This window comes from Pithys albifrons, chromosome 4, assembly GCF_047495875.1.
Source record: "Pithys albifrons albifrons isolate INPA30051 chromosome 4, PitAlb_v1, whole genome shotgun sequence".
NCBI classification, from domain to species: domain Eukaryota; kingdom Metazoa; phylum Chordata; class Aves; order Passeriformes; family Thamnophilidae; genus Pithys; species Pithys albifrons.
Window position 1 is genome coordinate 12,215,315 of NC_092461.1, and position 21,659 is coordinate 12,236,973.

The 21,659-nt window shown below is 38.0% G+C and overlaps 1 protein-coding gene across 1 annotated transcript in view; it reads right to left on the reverse strand.

Moving 5' to 3' along the window:
• Nucleotides 1-293: 293 nt before the first annotated feature.
• The window catches only part of CTDP1 (CTD phosphatase subunit 1), a 106,764-nt gene continuing 85,398 nt past the window's right edge, over nucleotides 294-21,659 (reverse strand). Inside the window, exon 13 of the mRNA XM_071553481.1 lies at nucleotides 294-1,326. Within this exon, the coding sequence (XP_071409582.1) occupies nucleotides 1,185-1,326 (142 nt within the window). The 3' untranslated portion in view covers nucleotides 294-1,184. The remainder of the gene's footprint in view (nucleotides 1,327-21,659) is intronic.

Below are 21,659 nucleotides of genomic sequence, written 5' to 3' on the forward strand. Positions count from 1 at the left end.
GAAAGTAAGGCTGGTCATCAAAATGTCAAAACTACAAATGAGGGTATTTTGCATTCCCTGGTAATTTCAGAGGCCAGTCAAAACATCTGAGAAAATGTCGGGATGTAAGTGTTCATTATCGAAAGAAAAGGTAATGTTCTGAGCCTGTGTTTCTCTATTGTGCCTCAGCTATCTGGCTGAATCTGCAAATTTACACTAGCTTTCAATGTTCTTCCTTATTTTCATGCAGAATAAAGAAAATATTATAGAAAAGTGTATGTTTGATGGAAGGAAGTGAACAGGAAAGGGAAACAAAGTGTACAAAACGAACCTTTATTAAATGAAAGAAAATCTGTTTTGTGGGTCAAATATGAAATAGAATATACAAAAACTTTACATCAGATCTCTTGTCAAAGAAATTAAATCCTATCTAGACTGAAGCAGCACTTGTTCTCTCCAAGACAACACGAATGGGTGAATATGCATCTTATGGTAGAACAGGACCACATGGTATGCTGTGCTGTATTTCTGGTTACAGAGAAGAAAAGTTAAAAACCTAAACGATGTCTCTAAAAGAATCCAACTATTCAATAAAGTAACCTAAACCCATGAATGTTGATCATTATGCATCCTCTTAGAAGCAAATGACAGGTGGATCAAGTGCAGACTTTACAAAGCTTGCATATCATGTTCTCTGTTTCTATACAAATATAAATAATTCTTTTTTATTTCAAAAATCTTTTCATATTTGATAGCTTTAATTGTGGAAAAGGATGACCAATTCAGCAGGTTCCTACTGTACTACCCAGACAATTCCATCTCCTTTATCTCCTCTTTTTTTTTGAAGACTGTAACCCATAAACCACAGACTGAAATATTTTTAAACTTGACATATGTTTAATTAGTCTTTGTATCACTATCCTGTACACAAAGGTTCTGCAGATCTCCTAACATGTCTTTGGCAGAACACACCATGTACTATTTAATACTTTTTTGTTTAAAAAAGTATATTCTCCTTTAGTAAAACAACTTAAAAGAATCTATTTCCAATTTTGTAAAATACCATGTCACCTCTTGTGTTGCTTTGCAAAATATACAGACATATTTTGGAAAAACATTGAGTACTGACTTAAAGGACTCTTGTGAAGTCCAATCTGTTTATGAGAAGTAAAATATAATTACAAACTCCATCTTCTCCATGAATCTCACATGAAGTCGTTCAATTCAGCTTCAAGTGCTGCTGCCATTTCATCCGCTTCAGAGCTGCTTCCTTCCTCATCTTCATTACTGGATTCTTTACTGGATTCACTCACAGCATCATCTTCATCCAGTTTGCGCTTGTGACCCCTGGAAGGGCAGACAGAGATAATGTCCATGAACAGAGGTACCTCTGTGTTTATTGAAAGACTCATTCAACATGAGAAAACAATAGGGCTAAAGGGTTGCAACCTTTTTTCATGCCTAGACAAAAAGTACAGTACTTGCTTTTAAATGAATGGACAGTAGTCAGTTTGCACAGTTCATTTTTTAATTCCTGTTATGTGACATCAGCTGTAGCTGTAAAGAACAAAGTGCTGTTAATTTTGTTTCTTCCATTCTTCTGAATAAGGAAGAAAAACAAAGTATAAGACTGTTTGAAAATAATGAGATTTACTTTCCTCTTGAATCCCAAAAGAAAGAAGAAAGCCATTGTGTGACTGTGATATTGCCAAAATATATGTTGTTATATGGTTTTGAAATAGTCAAGCTTCTGCTTTGTTTTGTAAAAATAAAACCTTAACTGATTAACCAAATCTCACTGCACCAGCATCTACACTTTCATGCGTCCAAACTTTGGGGTCTCATCCTTCCCTTTTGTGTCTCTTTGGATTAGTACTGCCAGACTGAACAACATTTTCTTCACATCTCTGCAGGATGATCCAGTTCAAACAAGAAGCTGATGTGCACCATACCCTGCTAAAAGAATAATGTTCCTGGCTCTGAAAGATCTCCAAGGAAAATCTAAGGCTTCAACTGGGACACAGCCATAAGCAAAAGAATTTGGATTTGTGAAATCCTAAAATGTCTTTTCCTTGAAAAGGGAATTTCATATCAGATGTGTATTTCTGAGTCAAAAATAAAGACTTTTGCCTTGCACAGAATTCTGTAGAAACACCTTCAAAATCCTTCCTGATCATTTGATCAAATTTCAAGCAGAAACACATGTGGAGGGGGTATTTCTTAAGTAACTGTCCTTTTTGTTGCTGGGTGGGGTTTCATTAAGCACAGAATGCACCCACTTGCAATCGTGAAAAACTAATAAAATGATCCTCTATCTTTTAGCAAAAAGTAGTAATTTAGCAATAGTCCCTTTATTTCTGAGAGCATAGAGAAACAGCATATAGCAAGAAAGACCTTCGACAAATACATAAACTATGCATATCCAAAAGAAATAAACACAAAGATTCACAGTCAAACCAGGAAGATGGTAAGCAGTACTGAATTACAAAGCATTTTTTTTATACAGGCATTCTTATTGCTATTTTCCAGGATACAGAAATTCTCATTAGCCCAGACTCCTTGATTTGTAGGCTGGTTGAGTGACACCTGACCTCCCCCTTCTCAGCTTGTCAGGGAGATGGACAAGATGGGGCAGGAAGTCAGAAAGGGAGTCCAAATCAAACTGGGAAGTGAGCAGTATCATGTTTCAATTTCCCTTTCTGCTGCATCCATGGGACAGAAAGAGAAACTGCTGCTGCTTTAGAGTTTCCTCACAGTGACATTAGATGGATTTTGCTGTTCAGTGTAGGGTGGTATGAGTAATACTCCTGGGAGGTAAGGCTGAAACCCTGGGATTCAGTCTGGGCTCTAAATCCCTTACAAGGGGAAATGGGATGAAGTAAGAATCTTTCCTGAATACTTTGCTACTGAAACTCAAATGTGGTGTGCTGAGGGAGTTTCAAGGAACTAAATGCAGCCTAATTCACAATAAAAAGCAGTTTCTCAGGCATAACTGATTATTTCCATGCAGCCTCTATTAGCATGCAGTGTGGTCAAGAAAGCTGCATACTTAATGGCCAGTTGGAAGAAATCTAAGCACATTTTCATTAAAAGCTGTACAAATGTATGGAACTTGAGTTTCACTTGGCTCCACGATGATTTCAGCCTTCAGAGCTACAACACTATTTCAGGCATTAAGGATACCTTTAGCCAGAGAAAAGCTAATTGGGAATAATTAAAGAAACTTAAAGAGTCTTACTCAGCAAAAGAAAAAATGAGTTGTGCATATTTAACAAGTAGTGGATAAGAAGTACATGTATATATTTCTCAGTGCTAACTGAGAAATAAAGATAAATAAAGTCACGGAGAGAATCTATAGCACAGTGCTCACAGCTGAAAACTTTCCTGTTCATCTGTTTCTAAGACTGCATCTATGGAAACTGATGGTATTTACCCATTGAAAACAAAATTAGTCTGAGAGCTATCAGTAACACATATGAAACATGTCCACTGCAGATGCTGTATTAAAGAACATGTCAGTAGAAGCAGGTTTTTATTGCTCACCCAGATACTGTAAGTTTACTATGACATAAACCAGTAGTACAGAGCCCATAGATAAAAGAAAGGGACACTGAAATAACATCTCACTGCCAGCTGATTATTTCTTGAAAGTGCAGCACAGCTAATTTACTAAATAATTATGGAAAAGACTAGCAAATTACTAATTTAAGCGACAAAGATACTTTTTTATTTGAATATACTTCATAGCTACTAGATTTCAGTGAGGACAACCAACAAAATACCGGGACCTGAAATACTACTCAGTGCAACTAGTTAATTAAAAAATGGAGTTCCAGTCTACAAAAGCACTTTCAAGAAAACGTTAAGGGACAGCTCTTATGTATTTTCATCCCTCATTCAGTTGTATTAAGCATTATTTTTGGAAATGCAAAAGACTGACCATCATCTATTTTGTCAGTTCCTGTTATTTCAGCAAGGCTAGAATGACAGCTTTATTCAATTTGGATAGGAAAACTTCCTCGCTCACAGGGAGGAAAAAGCCATGAAACAAACAAAAAAGAAAACACAGCCAACTATTAGTCCTCTGCTAGAAAACCCCACCCAAACCCCTCTCCTGAATGCACTGTGTCTACTATGATAAAATCACCTTTCATTATTTGTGTACTGTAAACTGCAGCTTCAAAGCAAAAATATTTAAGTAAGTATTACAAAATCGAATGCAAAGCAAACTCACACAGAAGTATAGAGGAAGAACATCAGTAACACAGAGCTGCATTTTTCCTTTGCAATTTGAGAAAAGAGAGATACTCCATTAACAACTTCTAATTTTAGAGGAAAAGCAGTCTATCCCCATGGCAGCACATCTATTAACACAACACACAATTTAAAATGTATATTTTCCTCATTGTTTTGTTCCCACTGCTTGTCATTTCCAGTTTCAGAGCCTCAGTGCACAATACTTTCGAGTGGAAAAGTTAAGCACATGCAGGATTCCTTCCTACTATTTAGACAAAATGATTCAGCAATATGTTGCAGGCTTCCATTAGCCTGATTTGCATTTCTAAGGTATTTTGCTTGGCTGCTATTAAAAATCAAACATATCCATAATAATGGAGTATCTTTAACTTCACAAATGAAAAACTGTCAAAAGACTGAATATTAAACTTTAAATATGCAACAATTCATGTTTCCTTTCCCTTTGCATTAAGTACTTTTCTTTTATAATATCCAATACTAGAAGGCCTACCAGTTCACACACTGGAGAAATCTTTTCAAAAGAGATTTACATTTAAAAAAACCCCCACATGTTTAAACAAATTGTCAAGAGATTTAAACAAGCATAATTCACAATGATATTCAAAACGAACCCCCCCACCTTTGTAATTACATTTGTACAAAATGTTTTTCAGGAAAATTTAATTTACAGTATGCTAATGAAAAATACAGCTAGTGGTATTCCAAATGAAGACACAGAGTTACAAAGCTGCAATAGTGCATAGTGTACGAATGTAAAAAATAGCCCAGGAAAAGTTATTGAAAATAAAAATTTATTCAGCTCTTGATCTGTTAAAATGATCACTGAAATTATGATTGCAATGTACAACTTGAAATCAACATGTCAAATGAAAATTTCATTCTTATAATTTCAATTTAAATTTAGTTCACTGAAAGAGTAATAGGGAACAAAGTGATGAAAAAAAAGTCCAGTATTTGTTGCTTCTATTATCTTAAGGCCTTAATTTATAGTTAGCTGGAAAAACTAATATTAGAAAAAACACAAAGCCGATTGTTTCTGGTTTGTTTTGCATCCCAAAGACACCCCTTTAAGAAATACAGTGCTACATTAAAACAGAAGTACCTAACTAGCAAAGGGCAACATAACCCTTGTTTAAAACAAAGCAAACACAAACCTTTTCCAAACCTCAATTAAACTTGCAAAAGAAAACTGTAACATCCAAATAATTGTTCACATACCATTTTTACTCCAAATACCCCACATCCCCATCCCTCTCTGTAAGAATTAAACTAAATTATTCCAAATTGACCTGATTTTTTTTTCAATAGCTACCAAAATTGGTACTGTAACAAAGTAGAGTCCACAAACCAAATGTGTTCAACCTTTTACAAACAACCAGCTTACAGTACTGACATTATAAATCAGGACTTAAAATTGCCACCAAATACAGCCAAGTTACTGTCTAATGGGAACACTCCCACAGCAGCCGTAAGCAGTTTGGAAAGCAAGGGTTTGAAAGGGCATTTTGAAAGCATTATGGCCCTGCAAGACAACCTACGCTGCCATGGGCACACCTCTGAAGTTCAGTGAGGAAGGTGTGTCCTGTTTCCACACACACCTAGACCAGAGCTTTCTGTAAACTCCTTCTGTAATGGAGAGAAGGTGATGTGACATTCAGTAAAGCAACTGGAAGTCGACTCCATTTCACAGTAATTTGACTATGGGAATGACTTATTAAGATACACTAGTTCTGTGGTAATATCCTTCAGTTATGAAGAATTGGGGCTGGTTATCCACTTCTTCAACCAATTTTGAAGACACCAGCCCAGTACTTGGCTAACAAGCTAAAAGTCCTTGAGACCTGAGAACACAGACTGAAAATCAAAGTTGTGAGCATTAATACATTATATGAAATAGACCAAGATGGTTAAACTTTCAAGGAGATATTCTAAGTTTTGCAGTTGTATTTTCTTAACATGGGATACATGGCAATATCTTTAAGCTCCCTTCCAAGCCAAATCATACTATGATCTTTTGTGTACACTTTACACAACAGTGAGCAATTGCCCTTAGCATGCCTGTAACTCAGGTGTCTACCCTCTGGCAATTTCTCTCATATATTTGTGCAGGAACAGTGAATTTTCTGTGCTGGTGCTCCTCCCTGGCATGACACAGTACACTGCCAAGCACACAGTTGCTTGCTCTAAGAGCAACAGATACAGCACTAGCCCCGTACTGGCAAGCTGGAGTGTGTGTTTTCACTTTACGCTCGTGCTATGACAAACAGGACAATATTTAACATCGCAGGAACAAATGCCAGACATCTTATCTATTTCCTCAAGAACTCATCCAATGCTGTCTGCAAGATTACAGGATGATCCAGAAATCTAATATGCAGAAAAATGCACAGAGAATGTTTCCTGCACAGATCCGGGGAACAGAAAGAGCCCCTGCAGTTGGAGGAAAGGCACACTTTAAACGCTGCTCACAAAAACGTCTTCACAGGCACCCACCAATTCCAACTGACAGCTCCAAAGAGTATTTTAACTAACACAACAGTAAAGTGAGATCTAATTAAATTCTGTACAGCTTCAGTGCCTTTCTGCTTTAAAATTTAGCACACCTGTGCACAATTCTAATGGTGAAAAGCTATTTTGGAAACTGAAAACCATCTTAACAACAGCTTTATAGTTAGTTCTTTGAAATAAAGATACACTCAACAAGTATCTAAATTGAGAGTTTTTAAAGGCAGGAAGTCACAGAAAATTCAAAATAAATCCAGAAATTATTACCATGTATCAACAAGGATATTTTGCAAATTTTGCTAAAGTTGTTCATTTGACAAGCCTGTATTTTCCTAATATTTATATCAAGTGGAAAGTTTAATAACAAGAAAATCACCCCAATGGTACTTTCTTAACAATGTTAATGTTTTCCTTAAGAAAATGGTGATTTCTTAGCAACCAAACATTTGCTTGGGACATTTCAAAAACTAACAGTGTAGCAATTAAACCTTAAACTGAAAGGCTGTGCACTGATTTTCCCTGCACTGAACTAATTTAGATACAGACATTAATTAAATTGGGTAGTGAAAAAGTGAAAAGTACAACTTACAATTTGGCTTCTCTAATTAAATCACAGCCAAATAAACTGTGGCTCTTGATAGTTTACTACTTGATAGTTTATCAACTTCAAGTTGTTTAAAAATAATCCTCGTAATTGTTATAAGAAGACATTTACGACATAAAACATTCACTAATTCTTCAAAAGGCAAATGTGACACTGGCAGTTTTATAACACACAACAAATACTCTTGCTGTTAATGTGTAGAAGACAACAGAAAATTAAATACCCATTTCACTGTGTGGAATGCCAGACTATTATCTGACACTTCCATAATAGAAAATGCACAGATGTACTCTGGTGTATATATAATTTCTTACTCCTATCTTAAAAGTTAAACGAGGCTGCTGTTGTTTCCATCAAGTTCTGTTCCAGCTTCTTCGAGTGTACAAATATTACCCGTTCTGACAACAAATATAAGATTTATAGCTCTGCAGGGATTCTGGAGAGCTCTGGGAGGCTGTGATAGGAGGTATCAAAAGAGGAGATACTTCCTTCCCAGTTCTGTACAATGGTGAGCATTGTACAGCAACTTTACTTGGACTTGGTTGGCAAAAAGTATTTTGAAAATGGACTAATTCTTCCAACTAATTTTTGTTATAGGAAGCACTGAAGGAGATAGTCACAGATAGTGATGAAGAATAATGGCTTCACTAGAGATCTAAATATGAGTCATTGTTTTAAAAAATGGTAGCATGCAATAAAAAATGAAGATGAAAAGTGGGCCAAAAATGTAAGATGTATGGGCAATTTAGAAAATTCAGAACCATACATCAAAATAAGGAGTTGGAAAAGAAACAGCACCTGATTTATCTGACAAAAGTCAAACTGCCTTCATTGTTTCTCATAGGAGCACAGTGTATGTGGAGGTACCTCTGTGCCAACACAGTGGAGTAGAACTTCAGTTTGATGACTCTAGCACTGCAAAGTCATGCTTGGAATCCTGGTTGAATTTGCCAGAACCACTCAAACACTGAGAACATGCTTCAAGGCACATCACTGGGCTTCTTAATATTTTAGGATGTAATTTAGTTGTTAACATGCTGTTTGTGCTCACCAAGGAGACTGGAAGTAAGATTTGGTATATAGTGGCTTTTAAAAATAGTTATTAACAGATTATCTTAAAATGTGTGTTAATACACATGTTATGGCCTACACTGAGTTATATTGAAAGAGAATGATTTTGTCAAAGCCTTTAACTCTGATTTTTACTAACTCTTTTATTCCTTTGTCCTCACTTTTAATAAATTCTTGAGATTAAATTGCAAATAGCTAAGCCCCACAACCTTCTAGGATGTTCATTCACTGAATAATGGCTTTGCTCACCAGAATATTAACTAAGAACATCTCTGTTTTATTGTAAAATATTGAAAGTAAGACAAAACACATCACTAACTCCATATGGATAATGGCAATACTGTCATTTCCCCTGGAACACCAAAAAAACAAACTTCAAATTCCTTTAAAATGTTGTGTTCCGTGGGGGCAAAACACATTTCTTTCATAAAATATACTAGCTCAATCCTGCCAAAAAAGGGAAGCCCTTCATTCTCCTCACATTCCCATATGATTTAACTGGATAATCCCTCAGTTCATTGGCTCACGATCTGGTAAGCCAGTTGTCCACTGTCTTTTCTAGTTAACTTTGAGCAGTGCAGGTGTTGGGGCATTAGGGCTGTAGTGAAGGTGTGGGTTACACTGTGCTGTGTGACAGTGAGACTGCTCCATCTGGCAATCATCTGTAGGATTTGTTCTCTGTGTCATAAATCATCTTCCTGCAATATTACGTTCCTCTACTACTTCTGTTCCTTTATCAGAAAACTTCAGCACTTCCAGTGGCAAGACATTGTTATCTTGGCACTTCTCATCCGCCCCCCACCTTCTCCTTCCCCAAGTTCCAAGCCCTGCCAGCTTGTATTTTTATTTATTGGTCAAAACTGTATACAATAAATCCTTTTTTTTCCACGCAGTAAAACATGTTTGTGAAGACTTTGCTTTGGAGACACAACAGCATTGAAATACAAAGCTACAAAGAACCTAGAAAATAATATATTCAACATAAAATGTTGTATTTTAAGCCAGCATTCGGCTTCAGACATTCCAGTATGCTAAAAGGTGTTTTAGAAATGCTAGTAAATTACAAAATGAAATTACATCAAGACAAGAAGTCACTTATTGGTAAAAGAAATGTTAAAAATTTGTAAGAAATTTGGGCTAGGTTTCCATGAGAAACAGAGGAAAGTTGTAAGGATATCTGACAGAACTTTGTGAGTTTTACAAGGTTTGCATAAATAATGTATACAGCATACCAATAGATGATATATGTTCAAAAGAGAATACTATCCACCTTTAAATGTGCACTATTAACAAAATCCCTAAAAAGTGGGTCTGCATTCATTATATTTGGATCTCTATAATACTGGGTCACTGAGCACCACAAATTCCGTCTGGATCGAACAGGCATGTGCCAACCAGCCTATCTGCCAAATCAAATCTCACTGCTGAGAATTCACCATATTTGCTGTTTTCACACTAGCTAAGATATGACAAGCTATCCAGTGCAGCAGATCACAGCTCTCCTGCCTCACAGTCATGATCCCCTCTACAGTCTGCTCTACATTTTTTTTTCTGTTAGTATTTCTGGGCTAAATTTTAACTAGTAAAAAGCAGTTTATACTTGATCTGTACTTTCTATTGCAAAGTTGCAAATTTTTATGATGGTGCTGTACAAAAAGCAGATTGATGGTATTGTGCAGCTGCAGTGTTTCCCACAACACTAATGAAGAAGACGTCTGAAGGAGAAGATGCTTATAACCTATTATTAGTCCAGAGTAACAGGCAACAACTGAGTCCGTGTCCTGGTTACAGCTGGCATAGAGTTAATTTGCCTTGTAGTAGATGGTGCAGTACTGTGGGGTTGGATTTAGTATGAGAATAATGTCGATAATACACTAATTGCTTAGTTTTGCTTGATAATGCTTACCCTGAGCCAAGGCCTTTTCAGTTAAGTTTCCTGTGCTCTTCCAGTGAGGAGCTGCACAAGAAGCTGGTTGAGAGCATTACCAGGACAGCTGACCCGAACTGGCCAAAGGGATATCCCATACTACAGAGCATCACTCCAGCATATAAAATGTGGCTGGGAGGGGTCAATCGCTGCTGGGGGACATGGCAGCAGCTGGTGAGCAGTTGTACTGTTCATGTCTTGTTTTCCTTAGGTTTTATTCCTCTCTGTCCTTTTCATTTCAATTATTATGATGCTATTATTACTACAGTGTTTTGTATTTCAATTATACACTGTTTTGATTATTGAACTGTTCTTATCCCATGAGTTAACTTTTTTCCCAGTTCCTCTTCTCACAGGGCTGGGGGAAGTGAGTGAGTGGCTGTGTGATACTTAGATGGTGTCTGGAGTTAAACCATGTCAGCCTGGACTTACTGATATAGTGGTACTGGCCACAGTCTCATAGAAAGTACAATTATTTACCTGGCTACATGGATGCACACAAGAGGACTGTGTAAAAATGTGTTTCTCTGGGCTCCAAACAACTAGAGAGCCACAGCACTTCAAACACTTAGCAAAAACTAAGACTGCAACAAGTTGTTCTCTTTCTAGTTGCTGCCTAAGAATGAGATAGCCACACTGATGCAGGGACAGTAGCAAGGTCTGACATGCGGGGGCCTGGGTGGAAAAAAGACCAGACACTTCTCTGTGTGACCTCAGGAATAAGATCACTTTACAGCCTCTCTCCATACTGACTGAGCACACAGCTGACCTCACTCAGATACACCCCTATTCCTTTCCAGCCTGCACAGACAAGTGACTCCTGGGGGGCAGTGCATGTGTGCAGTCATGGCAGAGGAGAAGCCTCTCCACATACCAAGGTTTTTTGCAGGCAGTGCTGGCCCCACGGCTCAGGTGCACTTCACTCACCCTTGTTCTTCATCTGGAACAGTGTCTTGGGTTGAGCTGGCAAAACGCCAACTGTCCAAGACAGAGTGAAAGTGTTCTTCCCCCCCAGCCAGCCAAGGGAAAAAAGAAGAGGGAGAGAGAGAAAAAAACACTTCAAACTAGGTTTATGCTGAAACTAACTCCATGTATTTATACAGGAAAGAGAACATTAAGGGAGAACTACAATATAACACACACTTACACAAGTTACATATCTATATAACAAGAAATAACTTCCCACTCCCCAATTAATACAAAGTGTATCATTTTAAATCTCTAAGTATTCTAAAAGACACCTAGCAAGACACAGAAAGAGTAACAACAAAAATGTTTCTACTTCCCTGAATGCAAACAAAATGCAAGCAGAGGCAGCAGCAGGAGCAAGGCCTGCTCCAAGACAAAAGTTGGATCACATCCGGCTTGTACCTCGGCCATAGCAGAACTGACCAAGCCACTCCCACACACTGGATTTTACACCCTTCGAGATGATGTAGTATGGTATGGAATACAATATTATTGGCTAGAAGAAGTCAGCTGTTAGCTAGCTCAGCCCAGCTTAAATCAGCTGACACTTTCAGGCCTAGTCTGAACTTTAAAACCTAAATTTAGGCCCACCTGGCCAAACCCATAGCAAACAGTAAATGCCTCCTTGTATTACCACTCCAGACACAATGGTCTGAAGCAAACCCAGCAACATCAGCTGAGATATTTCTTAGATTTCCACTGATTGCATCTGCAAGTTCAGTAAGTTCTCTGCCTAGTAGAAGCATATTTTGCATGATCTGGTTTCTCTGATGGTTTATTTCACCGTAACTGGCAAAACATATACTGTCATGCCTTCAACTTTAGTTTTCCAGTAAATATTTACTGGACTGGCTAAGATGTACTCAAGTCACAGTGGTAGTTTGAAAAACAGCAAAAGGAGGCTCTGAACAGGAGCTTTGCAAACTGCCTTCAGGAACCAGAACCTCTTCCATGCAATGCCATGGCCAATATGCTTGGATCACATGGAAAGGGACACTTGTCTGCTGTGACATCTGCTGTGGAGTGGGGAATTAAAACATCCATATTCTGCTTTTCATGTGCTTGGCTTTTAACAACACAGGGACAAATCTCCAAAATCAGCTTGATAAAATAGTCTTTCTTCTGAAGTAAGCTTTCTAAAAAACTTGACTTTGTTTTTTCCAAAGGAACCTCATAGGAGTTCAAACCGTTAATGAACTACTCACAAATGGGAATATCAGCTCATCTTGATTCCTGGACTTCCCCCTCTGCATTAAAAAAGCAGCACTGCTTCTCTTACACCAACATTTTTAGCACATGCTTCAAGCAGGCACTTATTGTTGATATACGCTGCTGTTTAGCAGCCATTACTGACTTGCAGGGATCAAGATTAATACACATTAGTTATTATGTGGAATTTAAAGTACTTGTAGAATTCATTAGGGAAACTAGAGCTATTTTTCTCAATCGGAACAATGCTGCCTTACAGCATTCCTGCTGATGTCCTAGGTCTCAACAGTGGCATATAATGAAGGATTAAAAACCTTCACTGACAGTTGTTAATATACTTCTTCGTTTCCTTATTCTTGAGAGATATTTAGATATCCACATATCTTACAAAGGAAAAACTGAAATTGTTTAATAGTTCATAAATTATACTGAAGCATTCAGCCTAAAGAAAAAGATGTTGCCTAAATTACCCGAGGGACAGCCCCTGACTATTCTTCAGTCCTCATCCCAGCTTTTTCATCAACACAAACTGAAGCAGTATGTTACTACTTGCCTGATCCCTGAACTTCTACTTTACATCTTCCTTATCACACTCCACTTGCCACAGATGCAAAGCAATAATATCTACGGACTGCTGGGATAGGGTAGTGGTGGGGAGGGGTGGTAACAAGTCCTTCAATATTCACACAGGACTGGGGGAACTGTTATGTGAGTGGGAGCAGGATAATGGAAACTGCCGTTAATTGCTCCTGTGCAGAAACTGAAATACATCTAAAACAATTTGATGATCAAGTTCCTTATCTGAATTCGGATCCCATCAGAGGAAGGAACTGTCCCCTGTGTGTATCACAAATGCTTTGGAGTTGAAGACACCTACTGCTCCCTTTGTGAGTGAACACTAGCAGTTTTGGTTTTCCCAGTTTTCTGGTTCTCCCCGTATCAAGTTAGTAACTCCCAACTAATTTCTCCTATTATCCTAGTTTCTTGCAGCCTTAATTTCTTCAAACTTAAATTGTACTCTAGTAGGCATTTTCTGGATCTAGGTAATACCCTTGATTAAATGTTTCACCCAAAAGCACCTCTCCCAGCTGGGCTATAGAAACCAGCATCAGGTAAACTGCACTTTATGCATTGTTCTGAAAACTCTTCACTTCTGTCTGTGAGATTGTTTAGACCAATCCCACAGAAAACAATCTCAAGGGGTGGCATGACATTATCAAGAGTTCTCCCTGTCTAGAAGGTCCTCATATGGGGTCAACAGCCAGCTCCCAGTATGCTGGGTTGGAGTTAGGCTGGAATGTTGTCACCACAGGCTGTCTCCGTTTTTCATCTCACGCACCGTTGCTGTAGGCTCCTAGGACTTGCTAAGGGCTCTTCTGACTCCCAGGTAGTTAATGCATGTGCTTTCCTCCAACTCTGACCCCAGCAATGCCAATTTTACAGTTCGCTTAATGGTGATATGATAATTAATACAACAAAACACTTGTTCTTGATTCTGAGACAAATTCATCTCTACTGCAGAAACACAAGAAAAACAGAGCTAGATAAAAAGACAAACATGTAGACCTTATTTCTTCTCACGTCTAGATCACTGTTTAGGCTTGGGGGCCTGGAAGGGTGCCAGGATCCTCCCTGCTGCACACAGCTTCTTCTCCAAACTGAAGTACTGTTTTCCAGTGCTTTGCACTTTCTTGTTCAGCTGGTCTCACAGTTAAACAAGAATCCTCTGCTAGAAAGCACGTCTCTTCTCTGTTCTTTCTCTCTGATTATGTGAATGCCTCTCATAATTTTTGAGCCCTCACTCTTTCCAAAATGATAGTAACAAATGATTTCTATAGTCTGCTTCTACAAAATCCAGCTCTTGTAGATTGGTGCTTCTTGCAGATATATTAGAGAAAATTACTTTCCCTCAGGCTCTAGTCACTCCATGGTCCCAGGATGGAAGCTATTAGTTAATGGCTCTGCAGTGATAAAAGGCAATGACTGCAAAAAGACTTTTATTTCAAATAAATTGACGCATTACTGAGAAATCAATTTCATTACTTGACTCAGAACTCTAAGCTATACAGAGATTCACTAAATCATTATATACAGCAAGGTTTAGAAATGAGAAATGCAAGAATAATGGCAAATTCCTGTATATACTCTGGCATTTATTATCACATTTAAAGAGACAAGGAGAACAAGGTAAATACTCTTATGTCTGATGACCTATATTACAGTTTCAAACTTTTGCTCCTGTATAAACTAAAGTGGCAACTTGGATTCCTAGTTGATTTTGCAGGTACCAGCACAATTCTTATGGAAAGAGGAAGGAAAACTTATTTAGTTTTAGAGTAAATAGAGAAAAATAAAGATATATTTTAGCAGCACTTTCCCAATTCTAGTAACATACAGACTTTAAATTGCCTGTCTATCATTCCCCTGAAGTATTAGAACTCTCAGAACTTAAGCATCATGTAGACTTATACAGTTAATCCACATAACACTGAAGTAGGAGGGCAGTCCTGTGGTGTAAAGGAGTGCACTCTGGACTCTGAATCCCAAGGACCTGAGTTCGAGTCTCAGTGGGACCATCCCCTGGCAGTTCAATGACTCCCTGCCATCCCATCCCATCAGATCTCAGACGCTCAGCAGGGTCAGCCCCGGTTAGCAACGGGTGCTGTGACAGTCCCGAGGACTTCACTGTCACTGTCCAAGCTCGCTCGGCCGTGGCAGATGGACCTCAGGATTTAAACGGTGGGGCCAGTTCTGTGCATGCTGTGCCTCAGCTAAAACATCCACTGCGCAGGGTGGAAGGGCACACCCAGGTGGGGAGAGCCCTTCTCAAATCTTTGTTTGTGAAGTCTGGCCATACTGAAGTAGGAAAACCCATTACCAAAAAATGGTATATCGATGACTTAGTATATAGAGAATTTAACAAAAAATGTACTAAGACAAAGTAGCTTTCAAATCTGACACTGAAAACAGTGTAAGAGAACTTCACTTTTCCAAAGACAGTTCTCTTCCTGATCTCAGCTGCATAATCACTAAGTTAATCAACAGGTATAACCACAACATAATGTGTTATTCAAGTAATAATAACAGCATGCACAGACACAAGTGGACTGAATAATGTATTACTGAATTTGAATAACTTCTAGGTATTTTCACAGCAGAGAGGACAAGGAGGTGAAGGCAGATGGTCACTCTAAGCAGTCTGTATTTCAAAGCATTTTCAAACTTCCCATGTGATATGGTCTAAAATTAACATAAGTATTAGAACCCACCATTTAGTGACAAAAGCAGTCTTGTACATTTTATGTCTTTTATGTTGTTTGGCAATCTTCATATTGTAGAGGGAAATGTGAAGACAGGACAGAATTATGTTAAAGTATCTCACACAAGTTCAAACTATCACTGTTCAGCTTTTTAGTGAACAATGAAAAAAACTTTATAGTTCTATAAACAACCTACAGAATTCTTAATGCCAAACTTACTAGATTTAGGCGATAGTTTAAGTGGAGAAAACCTTACTTATCCCACAAATTGCCAAAGAAACTTGGCAGAAAAACAATACCATATCCATATAGAGAGACACTCTGGAAAAAATCTCTTAGAAAAAGGAAAGAAGCTTAAACAATTCAACTGCTGTTTACATTTGATAGGTTTGATGTGAAAAAACCCTCACATTTTGTTGCTATGAATCTCACTGAGAAAGCATTTATTCAGGTTGTTTAGGAACACTGCACAAGAAAAATAGCACAGACATTCTTTCCAAAAAGAATCATCCCAGTAGAAACCAGCAAAACCCATTCAGACCCCCTAAACTTCAGCTGTTACCTGTCATGTAAGATTTATGTAAAAAACCCCAGGCATTAGTGATTAATACCGATGTTTACAAGAAGATCAGCATTGCTGACCATGCAACAACAGTCAGTAGCACTCACACATTCCATTCTGCTGCTGCAGCTGTGAGCCCTCTGAGAGCGAGTAAGTATTGCCCCTGCAGGCTGGAGAGCAGAGCCAGCTCTCTTAGGGCAGGTGCCAAGGACATAACATGCACACCTGTAACTCTGGTCATTTTAGGACTGTGGGAACAGCTCAGCTCCAGCAGTGCCCAATATAATGACATTAATTGGTTTGGTGATTAATTCTGTGCCAAGGTTTGTTTGGTTGTGCCTGAGAACTTTTACATTTTACAGTTCATTTTCTAAAAGCTTTTAGGAGGATAAGTATTGCTGGTTTAGAGAAGGAAAAAAAAAAGCTGCAATGGAAACTTAACACCCTGAAACTCTGAGCAAACATGCTCAATCTGTGCACTTGCTCCTTGCAAGAAACACAGAGAAATACAAGACCAAGTCTGAAGTATCGTGATCGAAATGTGAACCAGCACCTTGGTTAATTTTAGCTGTAGTTAATAGTCTAGATGTGTGAAAGTTCACACTCTCACTGTTCTCTCCTGTGATTTTTTTTCTTAACCAGTTAATGATCTAAGGCTTTCCAAAATGTTCTTTTCTAACAGGTTTTATATTAGACCTTTCCAATAACTCAAAGTATTTCAGAATCTGTAAGCAGCAGCTACAAAGGGAAAGGTGTCCTGTGATTTCTCCTGAAGCAGACTTTGCATCTATCACTTGTGCTATGTGTATCAATTACATATATGTGCCAGGGGTCCTAGAAAAAGGACGTTCCTGTTCAACAGCTGAATCAGCAAACCTTTGTTTCCCCGTGAATTTATGCATCACTGAACATAAAACAGGCCCCATTAGACCTGTATTTTTCTCAGTAACCTTTCAGTAATTTTGAGAGTTTTGATTTTGCAGTAAATGGAGACAGAACCCAGTCAAGAATCTCAAAATTCCCTGCACAGCAAAACCCATTCTCCTTTATTCGCTCATTAGTAATTTCAAATTAGGAAAACTAGTTTATCAAGGAGAAAGAAAAAATTCAGGATAAATCTCTGAAAAATATAAAGAAGAGAAACCTGTAGCATTTTATGCAAGAGTACAGCAAAATGAGAGAAATATATAGAAGTGGTAAAGCTTTTTATCCTTTTTGACATCAACTGTAAGCCTAGGGAAAACGGGACTTTCAGGTCATTGTGTCATATCTGAAAAGCTTTGCCAAAACTCCTGTTCAAACACAACTTTGTAGCAGTTTCAAAATCAAAAGTTTGAGCAACAGGTGCCAGAGATCAGCTCTGGGGTAATTTGTACTTCATGCAAACCCTTTCATTATGGAGCAGTAACTTAGAAGAATAGGATGAAGATGTTGGTCCACTCAAGTTCTACCTATGACAACCTATTCGGCACAATCCTTAGTCTGTTACTGCAAGCTCTGGATGTCAGACGCAGGTCCTTTTCATGTGTTCATCACACTAAAGTACTTTTGAAACTAGGCTAGTACTTTAAACTCTGCACTTTTTCCAGTACTCTGGAATTACTATTACCCACACTATGTAACAGCAAAAATGTTTGGCGGGTTTGTTGTTTACTTTTTTTTTAAACAAAAGACGACTTGAAAAAAATTACTACGCAATTCTAACACTTGTATCACTCTCTGAAAACTACTTTACTTTGTGCTTACGTCCTCCAACACAGAACAGACAGTGAATGTTAAAGGGCCAGTCATGCATACACATCACTTCCATGACTCTACTGGGACTGTACCTTCTGGATGATAACAAATCTACACTTAAAAAAGTTTCCTACTTTCAAAGGATTACAAGCATGTTTATGTGAAGAAGAAAAATGTAAAAATATGAGTACTAGCTAGCTCTGTGTGTGTTGCAGCTTTGCAACTGCAACATTACCTTCCTATTTTCATTTGAAAATATATTTCTTCCTTGAAAATCAGTTGGAAAAGCTTGAGGTATCTTAAGGGGAAAAATAAAGTATATTTTGAACTGATACGTGCTTCCTCATATTGGTCCTCTCTAATGACCAATATTCTTTTTGCTACTTTGCTTTTGAAGATTAGTGAAATCTACACATTCCTCCCATTTGCCAAATCCTAAGTAAATTCATCTGAAACATGATATAATACTTCAGCAGGCACAAATGTGCAGCAGGGAAAGGTAATCTCCCTTAAGTATTTCGTAAGAAATTCATGAAGAATTGGTTATGGCTTTCATTTCCCTCACAGAATCCTAGCAAAATTTATACCAGCAGGTCTAAAGAAACCCAAGGCTAAAGGCTGTCAACACTGTTGTTTAATCTCTTAAATGTCACCATCAAGAATCATAGTAAAGAAAACTAAAGCTTAATCACACAACATAACTTTCCCAAATCCCCCCATTTTAATAGTACCCATAATTTCCTTTTTAAGCATTAGATACACACAAAGAATATACAAGATTATGTCCCAGACAAGTAAATGAAATCTATTTTAATAAGAACACACAGTTTCCTGAAAGATTCACTGATGATTCTTAAGGGCAAAACTGCCCGGGTTGACCAGCACAGACCTTTCCATTGGACACAAGTTTATCCATCAGAACTGATGCTTGAGTTTTGGGGAGAGTTTTCCAGTTCCTTCCCCTTTTTATTCTTTTAAATAATTGGCTAAGGTAAGAAGAAACTATAACCATATATATTGAAAGCAGATCTCTTTGTATCAATATGTGGCAGTTTCAGTATAAAAACTATTCCTTTTAAAATGCTTTTTTTCACCTCATATACGAGACAGAAATCACTTAAAATTTCTTAAGAGATTGTAATTTCTCTAGTGGAATGTGGCTTTATGTCTGTGCTGCCCATGAAGTCATGAGTTCCAGTATTCCTCTTATTTTATCATGCTCAGATATAGAGAACAATAAAAACATACATAAATATACACATATGGAGTAAGGACTGTGATTTCTAAAATGAAGCCATTTGGAGGGCACAATAGAGTTCAGAGTTTCCTTTTAAAAATAAAATAGGGTTTTATCAATTGTCTTTTCAAAAATCTTAAAATTACTTAAAATCTCTTATGTAATGGAAACAGATGACAACTTCCTGAAGCCTAAGGAAAAAAACCCAGAAGACAAGACGATACTGAAGGGAGAAAAGAGATCAGGAATTCATGGAATATAAAAGCCTCAGCCAGCCTATGGGAATTATTCATTCATATTTTTATTTATAGAAATATGCTATAGCATATTCATTTAGAAGAATGGCTTCAGATAACAGGAAGTCTAACCAATTACAGAGCTGTAAAGCACTACCAGCAGGACTGACAGAATAACTAAGACAGGCACTTCTGTACTTAAACTTGTAAGACATATAAAGAGTATGATTCAGAAAGTTCCTCCAGCTTGGAAGCCATTGAAACACATACCTAAAAGAAAATGCAGTCAATTCCATTATCCCTGAAAGGACTGTAACCACTCCCTCCAGTGATGACTCCACCATACAAGGTATGTGATGCTTTACATAATTTTGATTACAAGAGTCTATTTTCTTCTCAAATGTCTTCAGGATTTGATTTTGCTGGGTTCTCTTCCTTCTGATTTCTCCAGAACTATCTGGTTTCTTACATCAAGCTCCCATTCCTGGCACTCCACATATTTTTTACAGTTTCCCTAAAATTTGTATTTTCCTTTTTCTTCTTGTACCTCCTTTTCTAATTCAAATTCTCCCTCATCCTCACAAGAGAAACCTGCTTTTTTACATAGACATCCAGCCATGTACAAATTGGAAAGAGATGAAATGGAGAAAGGATCCCCAGCTTGAAAAAAACAGTGCAAAGTGTTTTTCTGGAAATAAAAAGACACTCCTTGATAAGCAATATGGATGTCATAGGCATTACACTCTAATATTCATCTTATAAAATATACTTGTGCCCTCAGCTTCTGCAAATAAAGTATCACATGACAGCTCATATATCTTACTTTACGAACAGTGAAGGAGGTTAAATCGACAAGGAGCTGGAAGGAGAACTTCACAAAAATAGGCCATTGTAGTAGTTTGAAGGGTTGTTTTTAATGTAAAAAAAAATTGAGCAATGCTAAAACTCTGCAGGAGGTGACAGCAAATACCAAAGACATTTTAATGGGCAGAGGAAGGAAAACTTTCAAGGCTTGAGAAAACTTGTGTCACTGTTGTTGACCTCCTTCAGAAGATGAGCCTTTTTACTGAGGAGAACATGACATTTTTTCCTCTTCTTTTTTCCACACTTTATTCTAATATGTCAATAGCATCCAGAGGAAGCTATTTTTATTTGGAACAGCTTTTAATAACTGGCTGCTATTGATCAAATATTTTTACCAGAAACTCCAAAGAAATTTACCAAAGAAATACCCCTTAGTTTTACACCGGCACAAAACAGGGGCAAGCCAGACAGTGGAGAGGGGTCACTCCCCTCCCCTTCTTTCCAACAAGACAGAAAGGTCAGATCAGCAACACAGGATAAGCTGGGTTATCCTCAATAATAGAAAGCTCAGGTAACTCAAGTATTATCAGGAGGAGCACAGTGCAAGAGACATCAAGCAAAACTTAGATCCACTGATAGAAGTTAGGGCACTGCCAGACCCAGATTTATGTACTGCAGCTCCAGAGAATGTTTTCAGATGGGTGCAAGAGCAGTGCAATAAAGGACAACACACTCAAAATAAGGCCTTCAGAGATAGCACACTGAGCTTATCCTAATTGTACCATATGGAGCTACCTCAGTTCTCAGGGCTTTAGAAGCTACCCAACAGAGGCTGCCTAGCTGGAAGGTGTGCTGCTTGGAGATGCTGAACTTGAATTTGTACCCTACTAGCTCAACTTCAGCATTCCAATGTCCATAGTATGCATTTAGGTCTTAGCTGCACTGCTCAAATATTTACCCCACGTTCTCTACATCTTCACTGTACAGCATGGCCTCAGCCTTCCTTCTACAGAACTGCACAGTGCTGAACTCAAGCAACAGAGAAGCCAGGGAGGAATGATGCTCTGATGGATCTCATTCCTAAATGAAAAGAGGCTTTTTGGGGGTGTGAAGGTTGAAGGGAGCCTGCACTGCACTGACTGTGAGATGCTGTTGCCATAGACAACAGGAAGGTCTTGTATCATAAGCATGAACTGGCAGACTAAGGAAAATGTGACCCTCTTGCTGAACGGGGCAGGGGACCCAGCGACAGAGGACACGGCTGAGGTACTAATGCCACCTCTTTACCAGCAAGACAGACCT